Raw genomic sequence first — 24,391 nt, 5'->3', positions numbered from 1 at the left:
AAAACAATTAAAAAGTATATAATTGACGATTAAATATAGCAAATTTAATGCGAATCTCTTCCATTAATGGTTGACTTAAGAAAATCGATATAATTTCTCTATTTCCATTAATTAACTATGTGTAACGATTAATAAAATTTAAATAAATTTAATCGAAGATGTTTGATTGATGATATTATAACATGACTGAATTTAAATATTATTTAAATTGAATTTAAAATAAAATCGATATGCGATTGGTGGAAATTTTTCACTTTTCACGTTTTCACTTTAGAAAAAAAGTTACAGAATCGATACCCAGGTTTCTCTCTGTTGAAATTCAGAGCACTGCGGTAATGTCACGTGATTAAAAAAAGTAACCATGATGACAAGTTAGTTCTAAAATGTAACGCGCGATTGACAGCTCGGCTCGGCCGAGCTGTCAGTTCCAGACGCGGCTCTCCGCTTGGTCCGACGTATCTCCATCACCCAAGGACGTCGAGCCACGCGATTGGCTGTCGCGTCGCGCTCCCCCTACTCTACCCTCTCACGTGACACTCCGCGTTCCACGGCCTTGTTTCGCTCCAGTCATTCGTCATCCGTGGACAAGAGCGCTGTCCGGCGACCACGTGCGCACGAGGCTTTACGAAGTACGTCTTCGCCGAAGTATAACCACACATATATCCGCATACGTGCGTGCACACTACGTCGCGATTAACGTGTACGTGTACATACATCAACGTGCATACGTGCATCATCATATACATACACACATATATATATATATATATATACACGCGTTTTGCGCATAGCACCGTGAGAGTGCGTAGCGTTCAGTGAAAAAAATGGTGGTTATTTGGGTGTAGTCGGGGAGCGAGTTCCGTCTCTGCGACCACGAATGAGTGAGTAGCGCACGACGACCGGCTGCCGTGTCCTCTTTAACGCGTGTCTCGATGCCGCGCGAGCCTAGTATGTCCCCGACGAGGGTAGATCCGGGAATACGAGGAGTGCGGACACGGACGACGGCGCTACCTCGTTCCTTCCCCCGTGCGAAAGTACCCGAAAGTATGTAGAGGTACTGTGTGCTCTCTGTTTGCTGCTCTTTCCAAATGCGTCGTCTGTCTCTCTCTCTCTTTTTCTCTCCTCCCCCGCCGCGTGACATGACACATGGATACCTTAACGAGGTTCGCGCGGACCCTCGGACAAGCGCGCTCCTGTCAGTCAGGGAATAACGGAGCCCGTTACTCGCTGACGTTTCTCCGTCCATCTCCGTCTCTCGGGGCGCCAATTTCTCGTGTTACAAGGATATTCCCCCCCGGTCTCCTCGACGCCAAAATCCGAGCGATATTTTTGGGATAGATGTCACATCATATATATATATATATATATATATATATATCTTTCTCCTGTCTACTTCGCTCCTTCTCTCTCGCGGTGCTTACGTGCGCGCTTGGATTTGTGTGTATGTGTGCATTTATTCGATTTGCAAAACATCTCGTGCGCGCATGTGTGTGTATATTCGCACACATACATATATATATATATATGTGTGTGTGGGTATATAAAAAAATCTCTAGCGCACAATACGTCGTACGAGCGATTTCTTCTCGCGTCAACCCTTTTAAATTGACGTTGGTGAGACGTGTTGGTGTGCGATATACGTGACTCTTTGAACGTCACGTTTTCTCGCGAGCGGCTCGAGTGATCCCACGAGAGGATACGCTTGACAACAGATTCCTTTAGTCCGTCTCTCTCTCTTTCTAGATCGAAATATTTTCCACGTCTTTCCCTTCCCTTTCTTCTCCTTTCTCTCCCCCTCCGAATGCATTTCCTTGATTGATGATGATGATGATGATGATGATGGTGTCGATAGTTTGAAAACAAATCGATTTACGGCTAATGTCCTGTTTGGGATTCGAGTGTGTGTGTTTATTCTGGATTTTAATGTGTAGGGTGTATTTATGTCGTTAAGATTATATGTATGATATATAAAAAATTGACGATTAGAGGAAAGCGTTGAGATTAAATATTATATTTGTACACTAAATGTTTCTTTAATTATACATTTTTGATTATATTCATTATTTTTCAATTAAGAATCGTGTCAAAATTCCATATAGATATCTCTAAGATTCTGTCAAGTTTCACGCAACAGGTGTTTCCAGGTATTTTTAGGAAAAATTGAAGTGTGATAATTTTTCCTGCGAAAATAATGGAAATACAGTCTCTAATTTACAAAGAGTGAAATATTATTTTTACTAATTTATGCCAAAAGAAAATATTTATGGCCTAAGATTCTGTCAAGTTTCACGCAACAGGTGTTTCCAGGTATTTTTAGGAAAAATTGAAGTGTGATAATTTCTCCTGTGAAAATAATGGAAATACAGTCTCTAATTTACAAAGAGTGAAATATTATTTTTACTAATTTATGCCAAAAGAAAATATTTATGGCCTATTCAGAATTCAATTATATATACACACATTCTCTGGATTTTAATATTTAGGATATATACATCATAAAGATATTGCCACATATAAATCTTGATGATTAGAGCAGAGGATCTGTTAAAACAAGAAATTAAAAATTATATCTGTACACTAAATATTTATCTAATTATATATTTTGGATTATATTTTTCAATTAAGAATTGTATCAAAATTCCATGTAGATATCTCAAAGATTCTATCCAGTTTCACGCAACAGGTGTTTCCAGATATTTTTAGGAAAAATTAAAGTGTAATAATTAATTTCTCCTACAAAAATAATGGAAACACAGTCTCTAACTTAAAAAGAGTGAAATATAATTTTTACTAATTTACATCGTTAAAAGAAAATATTGAAGTATGCAAAAATATTAATTTTTTTACACAATAATATATTATATTATAGATCAAATTGTATTTTTCTGATTGCAGATTCTTTTAGCTGTTTGGGAACTAGAAATTTGTCAAGCAATTCGGTAGTTGGTATGGCAAGATATACAACCTAAGCCCAAAATACACTACGGATGGCAATGGATATTTTAAATTTGACAACAAAGACTGCTCATTAAAAAGAAAAGTAATTTTTTGATCGGAAAAGTTTTAAATTCAATTTATCTATAGAGAGAGAAAGGAGAATGTGACTCTTATTAACTTTATTGGAGCAAAAAACTAAAGAATTAAGAAAAAGGCGCAACAAATAGGTGAAGTAATTTTGTGAAGTAAAGTTTTAAATAAAGTTGGTTATGTGCAATGCCGAGATGCTACAATGACAGCAAGACAGTGAGTTCAGTGAACAGCAATCATAAACCTAGTACAGACGATATTGTATTAACGCAATCACATGCTTTCTCGATTGGAAGTCATTTGGATGTAGAAGAAGACCCACCGACAGTTGAAAAATCCCACAGGCGACTTCGCTGTGATCTAAGTCCAGTTCCAACAAGTGCAAATTCTAGTTTCAACATCAAGTTTCTCGGCTTAAAGGTGAGATGGATACATATTTTCGTATTTTATATATATATGGGATTTTTTTGGCAAATTATACTTTTATAAATTATAAATAAATATAATCACATAAATGTGAATAATAATTTCAAATATACTTATTATTTTGTGATAAATCTTACTGTATATTTAATCTAACTTTTATATTATCCTAAAAAAAAGATATCAAAGATTCAAAGCATTAAAATATTATAGAAGTACAGTTTGAAGTTTTAATATTTCCAGTGTCATATTAATTCTTTCTTGCATTATTGCAGGGTGACAGGAATACTTGTCAGGATCATCAGGTGAGCACTGGATCTGGAGGGCACAGAGAAAGAGATAGAGAGATTAAAAAGAGAGCAGCTATAGGCAACACAGTGCGTGGATTCCTCTCATCTGGCCACAGCAGGCAGGACAGGTATAATGATGTCTGTATCAAAAATCATGCTTCTTACATTGTCATTTGTTACACTCTATTATTAAATATTTTTTTTTTTATAATTATCACTTATCATTTTCTTTTTATGACGAAGTTTCGTTTTGATGCGTTGGAATGTTTCTGCTTTTGTATATAAAATCTATTATTAATTTCGCATTTATGTGATTCTGTTGATACAATAGATTCTCGATAATCTAGGATAATAATTTTGAAATTAAAATCTCAATGTAAATTGCAAAATTCAGATCGACTTGTTCCTAAAAGCAACAATTTTCAATCAACATTTAATAGCTATCGGATGTATCTTTTCATATAGTGTCTCATAGGAAATTGCTGAAACTAATCAGTTGTCATTTTTTAATGCATGCAGTTACTTTTTTTTCAATAAAATAAACTAGTATACAAAGATTTTATTTATATCCATTAAAAATAGTAGACTCTTTTCAACATAATTTATGTTTTCTCAATAACTGCATGCAGCAAAAAAATGCTGATTCGTTCCAGCAATTTCCGATGGGACACCCTGCACAAATAATATGAATATTGAGAACTCTGAGAATTTTTCTGCCGATATATTTTTGTTTCTTTATCCTTCGCAATCTCCAACTGTGCGAGACAAAGATATATCCCGGCGTGAAGTAAAACTTTGTCATTTCTCCTGAATTCTTGTCATTGGGACCCCCTGCACAAGTAATATTAAATTTGAGAAATTCTCAGAGAATTTTTCTGCCGATATATTTTTGTTTCTTTGTCCTTCGCAATCTCCAACTGTGCGAGGCAAAGGGATATCCCGGCGTGAAGTAAAACTTGGTCACTTCTCCTGAATTCTTGTCTTACAATGTCCTTTGTCATTTCTCCTGAATTCTTGTCTTACAATGTCCTTTTTCTTAGTTGTATTTTTAGAAAAGAAAAACTTATGGCCTTAGGAATTTTTCTTTAAAAACACTTTTCAAATTTTTTTCACAAAGCTATTAAAAATGTAATAAAATCTCAGATAATCGAGAATATTTTTTAACTAATTACAATTACACAATAAGCTTGTTTTGCACTAATATCACTGTTAGCATAAAAATATAATTGCTTTTACAAATAACACAAATTACACAAAGTAGAAATATGCATATATGTATACATATTTAGCAGATTTTGAAATAATAGATGTGTTATATTTAGAAATAAAAATATATTTTAGATATAAAAATTAGATTTTTATGTAGAATAATTATTATCTAAGAATTTATGTGAAACTTGTCTTTAATTATTTCGTATTTATAGATATGCAAAAATATCGTACTTTTTTTTATTAAATTCTTTTATAAAAATAATTTCATTTAAAAAAAATATTTTTCCTGATTGTTAATATAATAAAAAATTTTAAATAATTTCAAATTTTTTATGTGTTCCCATAAAATTTAAAAAATCAAGAAAATATCCAATTTGTATGAAATAATGTGTAATCTTGCGTCGTATTAATGTAAAATATGATCGTGTATAAAATTGCAGGTATGATACAAATACCAGGCAACGTTCTTCAGGCGGAACTGGCGGTGGTTTGTCTAGTTTATGTCCTAAGTTGGTGGCCAGTGGAGGTAGTGGCAGTCAAAGCGGCATCAGTTTGGCAGTGGGCCACTTAGCCTCTCAGGAAACTGGGGGCACTTGCACAGTCGTCACAACTCAAAGGCTTCACAGTCACGCACATAATCATAGACGCCAAAGAAAGTTATCTATTGTACAGGCAGGTCCTAGTGCCAACAGTACTGGTGATAAAAAGGTAAGTCGGATCGTATCAATTAGTTGACGACACACTGATATGCAATATATATGTCAATACATATATACAGTATAAATATGATCGATAAATACGTCACATATTTTTTATAAGCCGTGATGTGACTCAGAATGTTATTGTGACGTTGCTCTGTTTCATATAGGTATTATCAAATGTAAATCGCTCCACTAGTATCTCCAAAAAGCAAATACGAGCGCAGAGACACGAACAGAATGCTGATTCTTTATCTATAACTAGTAACGGTCTTGCGAGCAATTCGCCATCTTCCAAAAAGAAAGTATTATCTGTTCTGCATCTGCCCGATAGGTCATCTGCCCAAAGCGTAAACTCATTATCCTTAGATCATGAAAATGATCGTAGTTTTAGTGATGCCGAAGAAGCAATCGCGGCAATTGAAAATGCGGCGCAAGGTAAGACTATATATTTTATAAGTTACAACAAAATTACAAGGAGCAAAATTAATCTCTATATCGTATTACAGGATCTAGTTCTACACCTTCTACGCCAAGTAACAAAGTGAAGGCGACGAGCAACAGCAAAAATGAGGAAGCAAATGTGGAACGTAATAATGCAGAATGTAACAATCTGTCGGAGAATGCTGCAGATGTGCAACAGCATTTGATTTTAAATGATTTTGAGCAAGAAGAAGATGCTTTACCAACAAAATCACCTGTAGAATCTAAGTCACATGGAGTCAATCAGGAAAGTACTACAAATAATAAGCAAAAATTGTTGTCAGGCTCCGCCAGCAATGCTAAATTCGTTAGTATTAGAGACGGTCAAAAGGTTTTGAAGCGCAAGAATACAAATTCTACAGAGAAAATGATTGAGCATCATACTAGTAAGGACATCGAAGCGATCAACGTGGAAAAGGATTTGGATGACACTGCGATATCGGTGGATCCGGAAATGAATTCCACAGATAGCAAGGATAAACAAACGAAGAGGGGGAAGTCTATCGAGTATACGGATGGCTGCGATGACGGTGCCGATAAAGAATTGAACAGCGATAAGAAAGAGCTGGAAAATAATGCGGGTCCAAGTGAGGAAATAATTAAGAGCTCAAGGTTTGTAACGTCGAAGGTATTGGAAGAAGCTGAAGCAGACAACAAGACGACGGACGTGGAGAAGGAAGAGGAGGAGGAACGGGTGACGATATACGACGACGATGGCACCAGTATCAGCGATATAGTAGCTGCTCAGGCGCTGCACGAGTCATTGAGTAAACTGGGCAAGGTTCCGCCGTTGGACACGGAGATGGAGGAAGGGACGCAGAGTGCGGATCTGCGGGACGAGAAGGCGAAGATGAGGCAGCATCCTGAGAAGGATTTGGTCGCCCAGGAAGAAACGGTGGAGGGCTTCATTGGTCCGTTACTCGATGAGAACTTCAAAGCGGATGAAAAGCTGTCGCAAAAGACTATGGCGATGGAGGAGGTACAGAATTTGTTGATGAAAGTGAAAGTGCAAACTGTGGAGGACGATGACGACGAGGAGAAGGCTGTGGGCATCTCGCCGGACGGAAGATTCCTGAAGTTCGAAGAGGAAATTGGTCGTGGTAGTTTCAAGACTGTTTATCGTGGCTTAGATACCCAAACGGGGGTAGCTGTAGCTTGGTGCGAATTGCAGGTCAGTGCGATGGTTAATACATACAGATAAATGACATTGTTTATGTATGATATTATTTTATTTGACTCGTATTGGTTTTAAAAATTGAATACATACTATATTTATAATAGAAAATTATATTGCATATAATTGAAGAGAGAGTATTTAGTTTTCATTTTTATAGGGAAAAAAATTGAATGAAATAGTTGCAATTTAGATGATATTACACATAAATAAATAGCTATAATTTAACATTATTTTATTTGATTTGAATTAATTTTAAAAATTAAATATAAGAATATTTAATTTCTATTTTTTATAGAGATTAATTGAATAAAACAGAAATATCGTAATTTATATTATATATATATATATATATATATATATATTACATACAGGATAAATAGCTATATAATATAACATTTTATTCAACTTGTATTAATTAAAAAAAATAAATATACGTTTATTTATGATAGAATATTATATATTGCATATAATTGAAGAGAAGATGTTTATTTGCTATATTTTATAGGAGAAAAAACTGAATAAAACAGAAAGATTGCGATTTAGAGAAGAAGCTGAAATGTTAAAGGGATTACAACACCCGAATATTGTAAGATTTTACGATTATTGGGAGGTTACACTTACTCGTAGAAAATATATTGTACTAGTCACTGAACTTATGACATCAGGAACATTAAAAACGTAAGTTTTTTCAAATGTAAATTTATAAAATGTGTAATTATTGTACGAGACATATTTTAAAATTAATTCTGTGTTATAACAGGTATCTGAGGAGGTTTAAGAAGATAAATCCCAAAGTAGTAAAATCTTGGTGTCGACAAATCTTGAAGGGTCTGAGCTTTCTTCATTCTAGATCACCGCCTATTATCCATCGTGATTTAAAATGCGACAATATTTTTATCACTGGCACAACGGGAAGTGTGAAAATTGGTGATCTAGGTCTCGCGACATTGAAAAATCGCAGTTTTGCAAAGAGCGTTATCGGCACGCCGGAATTTATGGCACCTGAAATGTACGAGGAACATTACGACGAGTCGGTTGACGTTTACGCCTTTGGTATGTGTATGCTCGAAATGGCTACTAGTGAATATCCATATTCCGAGTGTACAGGACCAGCACAAATATACAAACGCGTAGTATCGGTAAGTGTATCTGTCTCTGTATGTATTTGTCAATTTGATCGGTTTCTCAAGGCAATTTTTAGTAATTTATAATAATAATATTCGGACATGCCTATAGGAAAGATAAAGTTTATGTTTTTAAATCGTAAATATAATCTAGCGTGTAGCAAAATAATATATAATTTTGAGTGACAAATTTTAATTTATTACTATTATATTATAGGGCGTGAAACCGCAAAGTTATGATAAAGTTGAGAACCCAGAGGTGCGTGATATCATAGAAATGTGTATACGTTTGAAGAAGGAGGAACGACCGCTCGTTAAGGATTTGCTCAATCACGAATTCTTTGCCGATGATGTCGGATTGAAATTGGAAATGGTATCGCGGGACTCGGCGGTCGCGGACACTGAACTGTCTCGTGTCGAATTTAGATTGCGCGTGCTGGATCCTAAGAAACGTAGTAACAAGCACAAGGAAAACGAGGCGATACAATTCGACTTTGATATACAGGCTGACAACGCGGAAGAGGTAGCGCTAGAGATGGCGAAATCCAGCCTCATATTGGAGGAGGATGCTAAAGCGGTGGCCAAAATGTTGAAGTCGCAGATTACAACCCTGTTGAGAGAGAGGGAGGAACGTAAAGCTAAAGAAGAGAAGGAACGTTTGGACAGAGAAACCGCTACAGCCACAGATGCCGCGACTAACGCTGCCGCAAACTCGGAAAATTTATTACAGCAACAATTGTTGCTTCAGCAGATGCAGTTACAGCAACAACAGCAGCAGCAACAACAACAGATTCAATCCAATATCGGCATGCAGATGCAAAATCAAGTCCCGATACAGTTACAACAGACTCAAATGCCCATTCAACAACAGCAACTACAGTCGACTAGTCAACAGACTCAACAACATAATCTACAGCCGCAGCAGGTTCAGTTGGTCCAACAGCAACCGATAATACAACAGCAAACCTCGGTCGTGCAACCTCAGCAGGCGCAGCAGATACAGTATCAGCAGCAAATACAACAGCAATATCAGCAGCAGCAACCTCAATACGCTCAGCATGTTCCGCAGAGTTTGAATGCAAATTCTCCGCAATGCTCGACTCCGCAGAACGTTCAGGGCCAGCCTCAGTTTCCTCAAGTACCGCAGCAGATGCAGCAACAGCAGCAACAGCAACACGTACAACAGCAATACATACAATTGAATCAAATGAGCGTCCCGCAACAGATCCCCCATCAGATGCAGCAACAGATGCAGCCCCAGATACAGATGCTGTCGCAGCAGCAACACGCGATGCACCAGCAGCTACAACCGCAGCAACAGCAATACGCGACACAGCCGCAGATCCAGCACGTTCAGCAGCTGCATCAGCACTCCGTCGGCTCGCAGCCCGTTCAGAATCAGCAATACTATCAGCAAAACTCCACCGGCGCCGCTTCGGGATACGTATCGGCGGGTTCTCTGTATCAGCAGACCATGCCACAGCAAATCTTTCACACGTACACCACATCCACCAATCCTTCCGGCCACGTGGAGATCCTGTCGTCCACCCAAACCGCCACGCAAATTTATTCTCACGCGAGTCTACCCGCCGCAATTCCCCGCACCGTCGTCGCAGTCGCAATACATACAATCGGGCCAAGTTCAGGCGCCCATACCGTCGGCCATAAACGTCAACAACTCGTCAGCTGTGACTCACATGCCAAATGCACAGACTTCGACAATTCCCAATATGCAGAACGCGCCTCCATTACTCGGCAATCAGCCTCAGTCTCAGCAAAACATTCTCGTACAGATGCAATATTCCCAAAGCACAAATGTCATGCCCAACTCTATCTCGATGACACCTAACGTCGCGAGTGTCCCGGCACAATCGTCCACGAATCTGCAGCAGCAACCGCAACCGCATCAGCTGTTTCTCTCCAATACGGAACAATGTCCTCCCAATGCGAACGACAGGTCGCTATTGGTGAAACAGGACACGATGGATTCGATACAGTCTCTGCCACCGGATGTACCGATCAATCAGGAGCAAATTGTCGCAACGTCCGCTCCGGTTGCGACCAACGTTGCGCAACAGCCTGTAGCGTTGAGTGACGGGTGAGCCGGAAAAGATTAAATGGAAGAGCGAAAAGTGGTTTGCGGTAAATTTAATCGATTGTTTTATTTCTCCAGAGTTACGCCGGAAAATTCGGAAAGCGTCGCTACTTCCGAGAGGAACCGGGTGAAACGTTCAGGAACGAAACGCAAGAAGCCGTGCATCAAACTGACAGTCCTGTCTGTCAGCCGTGGCGAGGGACAATCGATGACCGTGGAATGTCAGTTAGATACGAGTAAACAAAAGACTGTCACTTTCAAGTTTGATCGAGATGATATGGTACCTACGGATATTGCCAATAATTTGGTAAGGATATATATTTTTTGGCATTTTATTTATTTTATACATTCTGCTAGAGGTATTTTATCTCGTATAGAGTATTCCGTTTTAATCCTCCCAACATTTTTTTTATTTTTGATTGTACAACAAAGTGTTTTAAACCAAAGTGGTTTAATTTGAAGGGGAACAGAAGATAATAAATACTATTGATTTCTTCTTTAAAAGCGCTTTTCAAGGTCATTTTTCCTTTAATGGAATCAATATATTTGTTTTGTATACATCGAATTCTCGCAATATTTATTATAAAAAGTTGTAAGGGTAAGATGGCCAAAAAGTGAATAGTTTACGAGATATTTTATGGTTTACGTAAAATTATGTCAAATTTAAATATAAAATTATCTTGTAAGCTATTCATTTTTTGGTCACCTTACTCTTATAACTTTTTATACTGAAGGTTGCGAAGAATCGATTTACATAAATAAAAAATATAATAGTTCCATTAAAAAAATGACTTTTAAATGACCTTGAGAAGCACCCTTGGAAAAAGTCTAGCACCAGATGTCCGATAAAATGACACCTTATATACATATATATCTTTCTCTCTTTTCTCAGGTTGCGGAAAATCTATTGCCACAGTCTCAATGCGAGACCTTCGTAGAATTAATCGAAGACATCGTCAAGCAACTACGTTTGGATCCTACGCGTAGCCTACCTTTGGTAGCTCACGGTCCACCTGATCAATCCGCGGGTGGCAGTCCAGTTACGAGTCGACGTCCTCGGGATCGCGACCACAGTCTCGATACAGCTAAGGTATCATTTTTTTAACCACAAAAGTAAACTAATAAATTTGTTACTAAAGGTTCGACGTAAAAAGAATATTTTCAGAATTCTGCGATTAACATCTTTATCTTCCTCTAGGCGCTCTTTTACTAGGCGTTTTATATAAAACTTTCATGTGCAGTTTTTAAATGTGCATCCACAAACGTACATCTAAATAATGATTGCAGATAGTGCAATTATTATTTTTTTTTTTCTTCGAATCGATTTTTTCAATTTAAAGCATCAGATTATGAGATTCAATATGTAATGTAGGAGATAGTGTAGGAGGATTTGTGTGTTGAACACAATATATTTTATATGTATGGGGTGTACATATATAATTGGTGTGTATGGTTTTGGACGCAGCAGGTGAGACATGGCTCGCTAACACGTCAAAGCAGCCACCGATCGTCGTACAAAATCCATCGTAGACACCGTTCGGTGAGTTCATCGACATCCCACCGTTTCCTTCTTCCGTTTTTTCCCTGTATATTTCAGAATTGTAGACAAAATCGTGGACGCTTGCCTCGTTTTTATTTACACTTGCCCAGAATTTATAATTTTGTTTTGTTATAGGTTCACATTATGTACATGCACAAAAAAAGCTTTGAGATCAAAAGAAAATTCCTTTCTCCGGCCAATTCATTTTATAGCAAGGGAAGAAATAATTATTATTGATGATGTCAATTTTGAAGAAATCGAGAGATTTATTTCTGCGCGTAGAGAGAAATTTTTTGCAAATCTCGAAACTTTTTTAGAAGTCTGTGTATTTATGTTGTAATACCTCTATGTTTCTTTTTTTACAGATTATATTATTATTGTTACAATATTGTGTTGTGTTGTGTGTACATATACACACCTTGAAAACCACTTTGAATGTGTATTTATTGAATATGTGATGATTTACACATCAAATTTCTATACATATTTTTATTTTATAGAAATGCATTGTTGCTCTATAAGACATTTTTATTATTTAGAACCATTTTAAACGTATCGGGCAACAAGATATTATTTTGTATCGTATACTTTTAAAGTTTATTCAACTTTAAGTTACAGACTGCATGATTTGTCAAGACGTTATTTTATATTTTGATAGAGTGAAAAATGTGCTTTTGTAGAATCTCTTCTTTAAAAAAATAGCTTCTCCTCGTAGACGTTTTTAAAAATTAAACAATTTTTTTTGTTACAAGACACTATTATATAAAGTTTCTAAAGTAAGCTAAAAATAATTATTATAGTGAGAATATTCTCAGCATTCGTAATGCACAATTATTAACATTTTATTTTAATTCTAGAAACAATCGTAAATTCTTTTTAATAAGTTACCAACAAGTATTTTTCACGATCATTCGTCATTTCAGAGAGACGAAACCTCAAACACCTCAACCCCGACAAAATTATTACCGATCGATCAGATCATTTCGCACATCGCCAGCAGTACCTTGGAGAAGCAACAACAACAAGTCGTTCAGACCCCCGACAGTCAAACGGGCGCGGAGAACAATAACACGTCGGCGGAGGCCTCTAGGAGATCGTCCACGTCGACGCAGAACACCGACACCCTGACACCTACGAATATCCCGAGCGATCCTACGGACAATCAGCAAGAGACGACAATCGCCTCCGCAACATCCGCGGAAACGGTGGTGGAGGCTCATCCCAACATCCAGAACGATGCCAGTAATTCAGCCTTCAAATCTTACCAGAGTCCTCAAACGGTACCGGGCACTCAGGTGCTGCAACAGGACGCTGCGAGCGAGTCGAGGGAATCTCCAGAGCATCAGCAGGACGTGGTGGATCTGAAGGAACTCGGAGCGCCGAAGGAGCCGACGAACGCGTCCGACGTGACCGCGGAAATATCCAGCTTGACGGTGCCGAGCGCGCCGGCGCGCAAGATCTCTCGCTTCCTGGTGAGTCCCGTGGTCGAGCAGAAGAACCTCACGGCCGAGGAGGAGTCCGTCGCGAACGAAGGCGCGGGTCGCGCGTCGCAGAACCAGCCTGTCGCGGAAAACGAAGAGCACGCGGTCGCGGACGCGAGCGTTCCGGAAGCCGCGAGCGTTGCTCTGTACGAGCAAGTCGGCAGCAACGAGATGGTCCCGGGTACAAACGCGGAACAGACGGACAGCGGCGTCCAGCAGATCCTGCAGCAGCCGCAGTCGATCGGGCTGCAGCAGAGCATCGTCCAGGTGCAGACTGTGACGGGACACATGCAGCAGACCACGACGACGACGACGACCATCGGCCAGGCGAAGCAGCACACTATCATCGTGCAGCAGGGAGCTGCGATAGCGACGCCACAACAGATGGCGCAGAGTGCTGGCGGCGTGCAGCAGCACTTCGTCCCGGTGAACGCGCAGAAGGAGCTGCAGCAGCCGCTGCCGCCGCTTCACGCGAACGGGATAGCTCCAGCGCAGGCGCAGTACCCGGCTCAGACGATCATGCAGTCTCCAGCCGCCGTCGTGATGCAAGCAGCAGCAGCCGCAGCAACAGATCCCCATGCAGCAGAGCGTGATGCAGTCCCACATGCAAGGCGGCGGACCATCAGCTGCAGCAGGCTCAGCGTGCAGCCTCGACGGTGCAGCAGTTCGTGCCGCAGCAGGTGCAGCAGCAAGCAGCCCCCGGCCAGCAGTACGTGATCCTGCAGCCGATACAGCCGACGATCGACGATCGGAATCGCAGGGCGTCGAACATATCCATTGCCTCGAACGTCTCGATGGATTCCCAGCTCTCGGAGTCGTCCAACCTGGCCGAGGAGAAGAGACAGGCCGTCGTGAACGCGGCTAATATACCCGTAGCGAGTCACATGCAACACCAGGTGGTCCCGCAGGATATGTCGAGCGCGATGACGATGCAGCAGCAGAATCTCAGCATGGAGGTCGCTCAGCAGACTCTCCAGGCCGCTCACTCGAGCCAGAACGTGCAGCACAACGCTTTGGGCGCGACTTCTGTACCCGTCCCGGTGCCCCTCCAGGTGCATCCGGACGTCTCCACGTCCAAGGTCGCGACGATTAAGACGAAGGAGGTGTCCTCGACTCTGCCGGACCTTGCGCAGAACCTGGCGAACATACTCTCGAATCCGAAATCCAAATCTGTGACGCCTCATCCGCTGAGCAACAGCCACGAACAACCGACCGCCGTGCCTAATTCGGCGACTGTCGCAGCCACCGCCACCGCCACCGCCGCTGCCGTTGCTTCCACCTTGGTCGACTACAAACCCGCGGTACAGTCCGAGCAGTATTTTCAACCTATACAACCGGAAGCGAGCCAGCTGAGCCAGATTCAGCCGCCCGTTCAGCATAATTATCAAGGGCAGATCGTGCATCAGGGATATCAGGGTCAGCCGACGTTTCAGCAGACGTTCCCGAATCAGCAGCTGCTGATCCATCAGAATCAGGTGCAGTCGACTGCTCAGCTGCAAACGATCCCGTTAACGATCCCGCAGCAGATCGAGTTGCAGTCGCAGTTGATACAGTCGGCCATCTTGACGGGACAGCCGACCTCCGCTCAAGGAAAGTGGTTTATCACGACCAATCAAGCCAATCCTCCTCTTCCCGCGCAGCAACACCAGCCGATGTTGCGACACATGCAGGGCCAACCGTTCCAAAGTCAATTACAGTTGCAGCAAATCCCGATGCAGACCCAAGTGCAACAGCAGATTATGCAGGACCTGCACAACGAGGCTTCTTTTTTGGATCAGTCACACTTGCATTTGAAGCTTCCGGAGCAGCAGCAGCAGCTGCTGCCGGCAAAACTGCTGGAGGCCGAGACCTTGGAATCTGCGAATTTAAATTGGTATGTCATTTCCAGTGTTTGCTGTTATCTAAGTCAAATTAGATGATCATTTTATTTTTGAATTTATTTGTCAATTTCATGATCATCATGAAATTGATATGAACGCATATTTTTATGTCGTTGTTAAAATTTAAATTTTTTATAACTGTTTTACATAAGCAGTCTGAAAAATTATTATCTAGCAAATTAATTTTTAGTATTTGCTGTTATCTAAATAAAATTATCTAGAGATGATTATCTCATTTCATGATGATGATCGTGAGATTTATAAATAAAAAAATATAAGCACATATATTTTTATATTGCTTTTATAATTTACATTTTTTTATAACTATATTTACATAAGCAATCTTAAAAATTATTATCTAGATGATTGTTGCCATATAATTTTATCTTGTATCTAGAAATATTTAAAACAAAAATTTACATATTTCCATCTCATCTTTATCTAGCTAATTTTAAAATCATCTAAGATCACAACATTAACTTGGCTCAAAGATAAAGACTGAAAAATCAGTAGTGTCTCTTCATTAAGGTTCGGCTTATCGTTTCAGCATCCGTCGCGCCAGTTCCGATTGCCAGTTGCTCACATCCGAGAACGAGAACTCGAGCCATGACGTGACGCCCGAGCACACCCTGGTCGAGTCCATCGATTCCACGTCGATGTTGCAGCAGCAGCTGTCGCAGCCGCACCATCAGCAGCAGCAGCAGCTTCAGCAGCAGCATCGCAAGCTTAGCCAACAGAATTCGCTGGACAAGGTGTCGGATATAAGCAGCGTCGGGAGCAGCGCCGGACCAGCAGACGATAGCCGACCTACATCAGAAACTCGTGCAATTGACTAGTCAACCCTCGGAAGCGTTGAACGTCGGCACGCCGCCCATAAGCTACCCCGCGACGCCTCACAACCACCAGATGGTCGGAGGATGCGACACGTACATGCATTCCTTGCAACAGAAGCTCTTCAACATCGGTATGCCGGTCCTGTCCACGAATGTCGCCGGATGCCCGTTGTCTCCCCAGACGACGATACATTCCTCTGCCATTCTCACCGACGCCCAGGTCGGCGATGCCGCCATCGACGCCGCCGCTATGATCCATGAGAGTGCCGGCACGTTTGCTCAAACCGTGAGTTCTTTACAGTTTTATATGCACAGAGATATCAATTTAAATAATATATAAAATATATCAATAAATTAAATTTTATATATATATATATAAATATAAATATAATATATTATATAATGTATATTAATATATATTAATATAATAATATAATAATATAAATAATATAAATAATATAAATAATATAGTTAAACACAATATTATAATATAGGAATTTTTAATTTTTTATGATATAATATATTAAAATATTTTATATAATATATATATGTATATTTATTTAATAGAAAAATATTTTTATAAAATATAAAAAATAAATGTATATTATCGAGAAAAGTATACATATATATAAATATAAATGTAGAAAGAAAAATAATTTTTAAAATGATTTTTTTTTACATATACTCGACTCGTCTTGGGAAAGATTTAATATAAAATTTTTTTCTAGAATGTGGAATGCTCCCTCGATAGTCCAACACCGGGAGTGGGAGCTCTCGGGACGGCGCCCGAAACTATGAGTCCTAGTAAGGAGAACGTCAAGATGCGGGCTCAAAGACCGGGATCTCGTTTGCAGGAATTGGAGCAGGAATTGGCAAAGATTCATCACAGAGGCTCTATCTTCGCGGCGGCTCCGACGCAGCCTTTAACGCCACCGATACCTATACAAACGCAGCAACAGCTCGCGCAAAATTTATTAACTACCGCTCTTCCGGTGACGACTTGCATATCTATAGCCACTGTCGCTCCTAATGTTGTAACACCGCGATCTGACACTAATACTCCAATTCAAACGGAACTCCAAGATGGCGCTAACGAGGTAATTTTCGTTATTTGGGTTTTTTCTCCTTATCATTTTTATTCTTAACAGTTTTCATTTTTTTTTCAATATTTATATAAAAATAAAATAGGACACCCTGTATATTATATATTATAATTTATATATTTGATATCGAACAGGTTTTACTGATCAAAATCATATTTTCATACATTTAAAAAGAATAGTAATATAAATATATATATAATAAAAAGAAAATTAGATATATATAATAAATTTAGGAGAGATGCATTATTATTAAGATTTAATTTTCTTTTAGAAAATTTACTCTTTATTCACAATGTGTGTATAATTAGTATTTGCCTTCATAATCTTTATTTTTCTAAATGCAATAAAGTTGTGTCATTATTGTGAAAAATTATTTTATATAGGGTGTTTCTAAATAAGTGCGATAAACTTTAGGAAATGATTCTTTGTCCAAAATTAAGAGGGACTTTTCATATAAACATATATTTCTCTCTCTCTCTGAAGAGTACAAAAAATAGTAATAAATATTCTTTTTACTAATGGAAAATATCCACCAAATTTAATTTTTGTAACTCGTTCAAAATTTCAGAAAAAAATTAAAAGCCAAATTAATTTTTTAATTTTTATACAAGGGAATGAAACTAACAACCCTTATTTTTTAAATTTTTTATTAGAACTTTAAGAGACCAGAATGTGATCTATAAAAATATGCATTAGAAAGCTTGATTCTTTTGGAAATGTTTTCCGTAAAATCAATAGTTTTCAAAAAAAAAAAATAAATAGAAATTTAATTTACATCTCCCCTTTTGAAGAAATATAACTCCTCAGGGAGGGATACAGGAATGTATATTTATATGAAAAACATCCCTTAATTTTCGACAAAGAATTGTCTTTTCACATTTATTTAGAAACACTATATATATATATATATATATATATATATATATATATATATATATATATATATTTACTTATTTATTCCTTTATATTACTTTTTTTAATAATATTGAAATGTAAATTTTGCAGAAAGCAAATCCTGCCCAACCTATCCGAAAATCGAGATTCGTGGTTTCCAAAGTTGCAGGTCCGCCTCATAGTAATGTTATAATTAATCAACAACAGCTTGCTGATGCTGCGAGAACTCAGTTGCAACAAACGGAAGAATTAAAAACTTCAGAAAGGCAAACGGTTCCTTCTTATCAGACAGATGATCTGCATGGTAATGGAGAATTGAATTCTCACAAATAATAAATCAGTTAAAAATCAATAAATTAATTATATCCACATAGAGATATCAATTTAAATAATATATAAAATATATAAATAAATTTAATTATATAATATATATTTCTAATTAATTATATGATATATTTAAACATTTCTTACATATTTGTAACAAATTTTACTCAACATTTATATATAACGTAGCAACATTACATGTATTTACTAATTACAGGTGTACCTGTACAAGTACCTCATAGCCGAGAGAATTCTGTTCCGCCAACTGTACAAGCAGTTCATGGTACTAATATTTTAAGTATCGAGGTAAGTTTCACGCAATTTTTTATTATTATTTTTATTTTATTATTATCAAGATATATGTATAAAAATCAGAAGAATTTTAGCTCAGCAATTTTAATCTGGTATATACAAAAAAATATTACTAACATATTATCTGACATATTGTAGCCCGAAAAAGAAGAAAGGTTTATGGCTCTTACACCGAGTGAAGAATATCAACTGCTTATAAAAAGGTAAAATCGATTAATTAATTTTTTCTACATATTTAAAAGAACACATGAACTTTGGTGCACTAATCAAATATTATATATCTGAAACATCGAATGGAAGTCAGAGATAATACTTGTAAGTTGCATCCATCTTTTTTGCAATGTAAAACAATATCTTTGTTGCACGCAGGCAAACTTTGGAATTGGAAACATTGCAGAGAAGACATAGGGAAGAGTTGGAACGTTTCCAGCAGCATCAGTTACAATTGCTTATTCAGCAGCAGCAGCAAGCAAGTGCCCTCCATCAACATCAGCATCATCCATTACTTTATCATACTGTTGCGACAAATATCACTGGTCAGTGACGCTAATTTTAATTTTACGTTATATCAAACTAATCAGCTGTCATTTTTTAATGCATGCAGTTATTTTTAGCATTTCTTAATTATTTTTTATTAATAAAATAAACTCTGGTATATACAAACATTTTATTTATATCCATTAAAAACTGCAGTCCTCTTTTGAACACAATTTTTGTTTTCTCAATAACTGCATGCATTAAAAAATGATAGCTGATTAGTTCAGCAATTTCCTATGGGATACCCTGTACAACTGTATATAAAGTGTTTTATATATAAATGATATATAAATATTATAAATTTTTATATATTTTAGGTATGTATACATGTATTATATATTAATAAAGTATGATTTTCTCGTTTGACAGGTTCGAGAATTCCAGGAACGGAGGACTACTTCATGTTCAGCACGGCGCCGCAGACCCCATTGCAGAAAGGCCCGAACAACTATCCGGACACGGACGAGACCCTGCGATTAGCCATGCAAAAGTTGAAGCAGACCCCGCTGCAGCTCCAACCGCAGCAGCAGGCATCGGCTGGAATACCTGCTTACGTTATCCCGATTCCAGTAGTGCCTTCCGAGAATATGCAAAGTGTGGTCTCCCAGCAGGGTACGAATAACTATTGTGCGAATGATATATCCGAGGTGATCGACCCGATGCACTCGGGCGCTGCAGTACCAGTTCGCCCCCGTACTGTCGTCCGAGGGGACGAGTATTCCGTCGGGCGGACCCGCGCCCTTATCGATATCGAACTCGACGGGGACGACCTATATCCAGTATCATGAGGGCGGCCAGCAGCCGCTGACGAATTTCCAAACCTTCAGCTGCGCGCCCCACGGTGGCTTCTTCTTGCCGGCTGGATATCGGCTGATTTACGCGCCGCCTCCCGCCTCGGGGACGACTCCGACTCAGCCGGCGACTCCCGCCGCCTCTCAGCAGATTCTAGCAAATTCCTCTTCTTCGCGCGATAACGACACGCCACCGACGGCGGAGCCGCATTACTCGACCACTCTCGAGGGCTCGACGGCTCCACTCTCGGAGAATATTCAATAATGCGATACTCTCCGCTCACACGCTTCTGTATCTTTTCCGGTTGTCGATCTGTGCTCGTTCTTTCTTCAGTTTCTTCATGCGTTCGATATCGTCTCTAAGTGCGGGTTTTTCGTATTTTTATCAGCGCGAATGTATTAAGTAGCACTTGACGTTATTAAACGTCAAAGTAACGTCATTAGATGTCAAATGATGTCATTCGACGTCTATGACGTTACGCTTGCTACCTGGATCTAAAATATCTATAGAAATATAATTTGCTGTGAAATGCGCGCGAGTCTCGCGTCGCCTAGACATTATTACTACGAAGACGGAGTGCGAAGAGACGGATTAAGAGAGAGAGAGAGAGAGAGAGAGAGAGAGAGAGAGAGAGAGAGAGAGAGAGAGAGAGAGAGAAAAACATGAGTGGAAGAATATATACAATGTTTTTTCGATGTGTATGATGATGTCCTTGCGTATATTAAACAAAATATCAAATATTCTCGCTATATATCTGAAGTGTTTCGCATGATGTTTACTTTGATATGTGCCTCGCAGCGGAAGTGAAGCGGAAATTATGCAAGAAGATATTAATTATTGCGACAAGGAAGCGCGATATCTAAAAATTTTCCGAATGTAACGCATGAACTTGAGAGAAAGAGAGAGAATAGAGGCCTTTACGTGTACTGTGCTTCGAGATGCGTTAAAGAAAAAGACAAAAATCTTCCTTCGCTAAGGGATTCTATCGCCCGATTCCTTTAGTAGCACAGCTCATTAGTACAGGCCTCCGCTAGTCTTACGATCGAAATGGCACACATGGCCATTCTGCTCGCGATATATATGTATAACTGTTACTGTATGCTTGAATGTGTCCGAAAGAAATAAGCGGATAGGGATTGAGTCAGAAAAATTGAAGGGACGAGAAGGATGGAGAGAGGGAGAATTTAAGAGACGGGAAGAGAGAGGAAAAAAGGTATGTGTGTATGTGCGATGATGAATTTATAGTACGAATATCTCGGTATGTATGCATACGATTGTGCAAATATGTATGTATTGGAATTAGAGAAAGAGACACAGAGAGAGTGAGAAAGAGAGTGAGAGAAAGAAAGAAAGAAAGAAGAGAGAGAGAGAGAGAGAGAGAGAGAGAGAGAGAGAGAGAGAGAGAGAGAGAGAGAGAGAGAGAGAGAGAGAGAGAGAGAGAGCGAGCGAGCGAGAGAAAGAAAATACGAATAATATAGTCACTGTTATGCTTTAATGTATTTCTAGCGATTTTGCCTATTTCAATTAAAGAAGAAAAGTCATGTGTTACTAGTTAGCAAAACCCATATATATATATATATATTATATCTCGTTTACTATTGATGATTATGTCTTCTTTTAAAAAGCCGGTAGTAAAGCCGTTTTTAACTACCACTGTTTATTTTGACACACGTAAATATATAGTGTAATTTTGAGAAATTTCTCATGCCATTTTGGTATAGACCATGTTGACGAATGTTGATACGCAATTCAAAGCATTACCCTTTCTAATCGATCTGAGCAATACATTATTGTCAACGTATTTGAAGAGCAATGTATTAAAAAACTTCCTATTTAGTTTCTTTGATAATCTCTATCACATGCTTCACTCTTCTGGCAGTGAAAAATATTTAATTATAATTTTAATTAAAAACAACTTTATACAATTAACACTGCAATTCATAATTATTTTATTTTTTTAATTACGGATTTTTTAATTCACGTAATAATATTCAAAACTACACACGCGATTATTACATATAATTGCTTATCGATTTTATTGCTGAAACTATCAATCAGAGAGAGAAATGCTTCAATTAAATTATTGCGATATATAACTATCCTAAAAAAAGCTCGAAGCTTACTTTGCGCTGAGATTAAATTTTCCTTTAAGTATATTAAGGCTTCTTTTTGGTGCTTTTATGTCACAATATTATGTTTAAAGTCCGTTCTTTTATAGGAATTGCAATAGTTTCCCAAGTAGCAAACTGACGTCATTCGACGTCAAAATGACGTGCGTTTGCTACCTGGGTTATTATATTACACTGACTTGAGACTTGATTATTTTCTTGTATAATAATTATCAACGGAGAAACGATAAATATTTACTCGTCTAATGGTCATCATTACGCATAGGATATAAGTTTAATAGATATACTGGATCAACTGGATCCTTAGTTACTGCGAGATTTCCTCGCCAATTCATTTGCATGATATAAACGGCTATATATATATAATACCTTCTTTTTAAATATGAATGTTGCATTACGTCTAACAAATCTCAGTCGTGTAATTTAATAATGACTACTTATCATGTCAAATCCTGTTGCCATCTATAAGAAACGGAGAGTAAGTAGTTAATAAACAACGCTTTATTTCAAGAAAATTACTCAAAAAAATTTTCAAAAAATATATAAATGCGGTTTGATAATAATTATAATTATATCCATATATAGCAAGAAATTAACAAGAAATTGTTATGCTTCTTTATTGTAAAACTCATTTTTTTGCCAAAGAAAAATATTAAGTAATGCAACAAAAAATTCTCTATATAGACTATATTAAATTCGTTTATTATCAAACTTGATAAAAAGTTTAATTAAATTGACGCCGACATATTAATTGGATACCCTGCTCTCAAGAGCGATGCAAACAAATAATAGCCAATAATTTTTTATATTCTCCATTTTCGTATGTACAGCTGATATGTTCTACATGTTGATTTCAAACGGCAAATAATTGTTAGTGACATTTATACACATCACGAATGACAAAGCAGAATAAATTTTCACTTATTTGTAAATATTGCAGATGTAAAAAATAAGGAAATATTGGATACGCAATGAAATAAAGTTACGCCATTGATTTCATCGATAAAAAAATATATATTATGTGACATATAGATATAGCACATATCTATCGTTTGTGTGTATATAATCTCTATGAATTTTAATTTGGTTTCAAATTTTTCGAAATATGTAAAATATGCAAGTATTTTTAAAAACACTGTATAGTTATATAATTATTTTGCATGTAAATACTCCTAAACAATAATTTTGTCATTAATAAACTTTTTGTTTCTCAAAATCTCAAGATAAAAAATAAATAGCGATTAGTTTTTTACATGTTAAGAAACAATCAAATATTTTGAAAAATCTTTGAATGCACCTTGAACAAACAATTCTTGTGGAAAGGCTTATAAAGACTGATTAGGTGTAAAACAAAAAATAATAGTTGATAATTTTCAAGGTATAAATGTGAAAAATTTCATTTAAAAACTAATATACATTTAAATTTACATGAGAAATATATAGTAAACTTCTTTTTCATATTTCTTATATATTATCTTTATCAATATTATTATTAATTGTATATCTACTGAAGAACAAAAAACAGATGGAATATAACTATCCAATATTTGAAAGAAATATATATATATATATATATATATATATATATATATATATTTAGCAGCGAAAGAGAAAGATATATTTCTTTCTCACAGAGACTCGAAATGTATATCAATATGTATTTGCATAACATTTATAATAACGTTCCATTATATTATCTGTTAAATTAAGAATTTAGTTTTTCCAAACTCTATTTCTACTTGCAATGAAAAAAAATGTAAAATCTTAAACTAAGAATATATATAATGTGATTTCATAAACGTAAAGAAATATTGCAAAAACTACAATGAATAATCATTAATTAAGCAATTAAATGTGTACATTAAAGGAATTCGTCAATCTTTTTTTTCAATAAATTCTATTTGACAGTATCGCTATTTTTATTGAGACAAAAAACATTTAATCATTTATTGTCTTTACTACAATATTGTAAAACAGGCTGAAGTTTTACTAATAGCTATTATTACAAAAAGACATAAAATATTAAAATCACTAGCA

The 24,391-nt window shown here is 37.4% G+C and overlaps 1 protein-coding gene across 1 annotated transcript; it reads left to right on the top strand.

The window, feature by feature from the left end:
• Positions 1 to 777: 777 nt before the first annotated feature.
• Positions 778 to 23,489, top strand: Wnk (Wnk kinase). Its single transcript, XM_085486443.1, is given in 25 exon segments — positions 778 to 881; positions 2,896 to 3,447; positions 3,726 to 3,868; positions 5,393 to 5,660; positions 5,821 to 6,088; positions 6,160 to 7,304; positions 7,816 to 7,988; positions 8,071 to 8,449; positions 8,652 to 10,037; positions 10,039 to 10,532; positions 10,608 to 10,836; positions 11,422 to 11,619; positions 11,995 to 12,069; positions 12,993 to 14,102; positions 14,104 to 14,178; positions 14,180 to 15,423; positions 15,978 to 16,221; positions 16,223 to 16,549; positions 16,992 to 17,360; positions 18,372 to 18,564; positions 18,802 to 18,890; positions 19,035 to 19,099; positions 19,266 to 19,432; positions 19,803 to 20,100; positions 20,102 to 23,489. Coding segments are annotated over 24 exon segments (9,561 nt in total). The 5' UTR covers positions 778 to 881; positions 2,896 to 3,213; the 3' UTR covers positions 20,490 to 23,489.
• Positions 23,490 to 24,391: the final 902 nt, after the last annotated feature.

Source organism: Nylanderia fulva, unplaced genomic scaffold (genome assembly GCF_048542155.1).
Source record: "Nylanderia fulva isolate GAGA-0341 unplaced genomic scaffold, ASM4854215v1 Scaffold43, whole genome shotgun sequence".
In the NCBI taxonomy this organism is placed as follows: Eukaryota; Metazoa; Arthropoda; class Insecta; order Hymenoptera; family Formicidae; genus Nylanderia; species Nylanderia fulva.
Note: the sequence above shows the minus strand (reverse complement) of the source record. Positions and strands in the feature narration are given on the sequence as shown.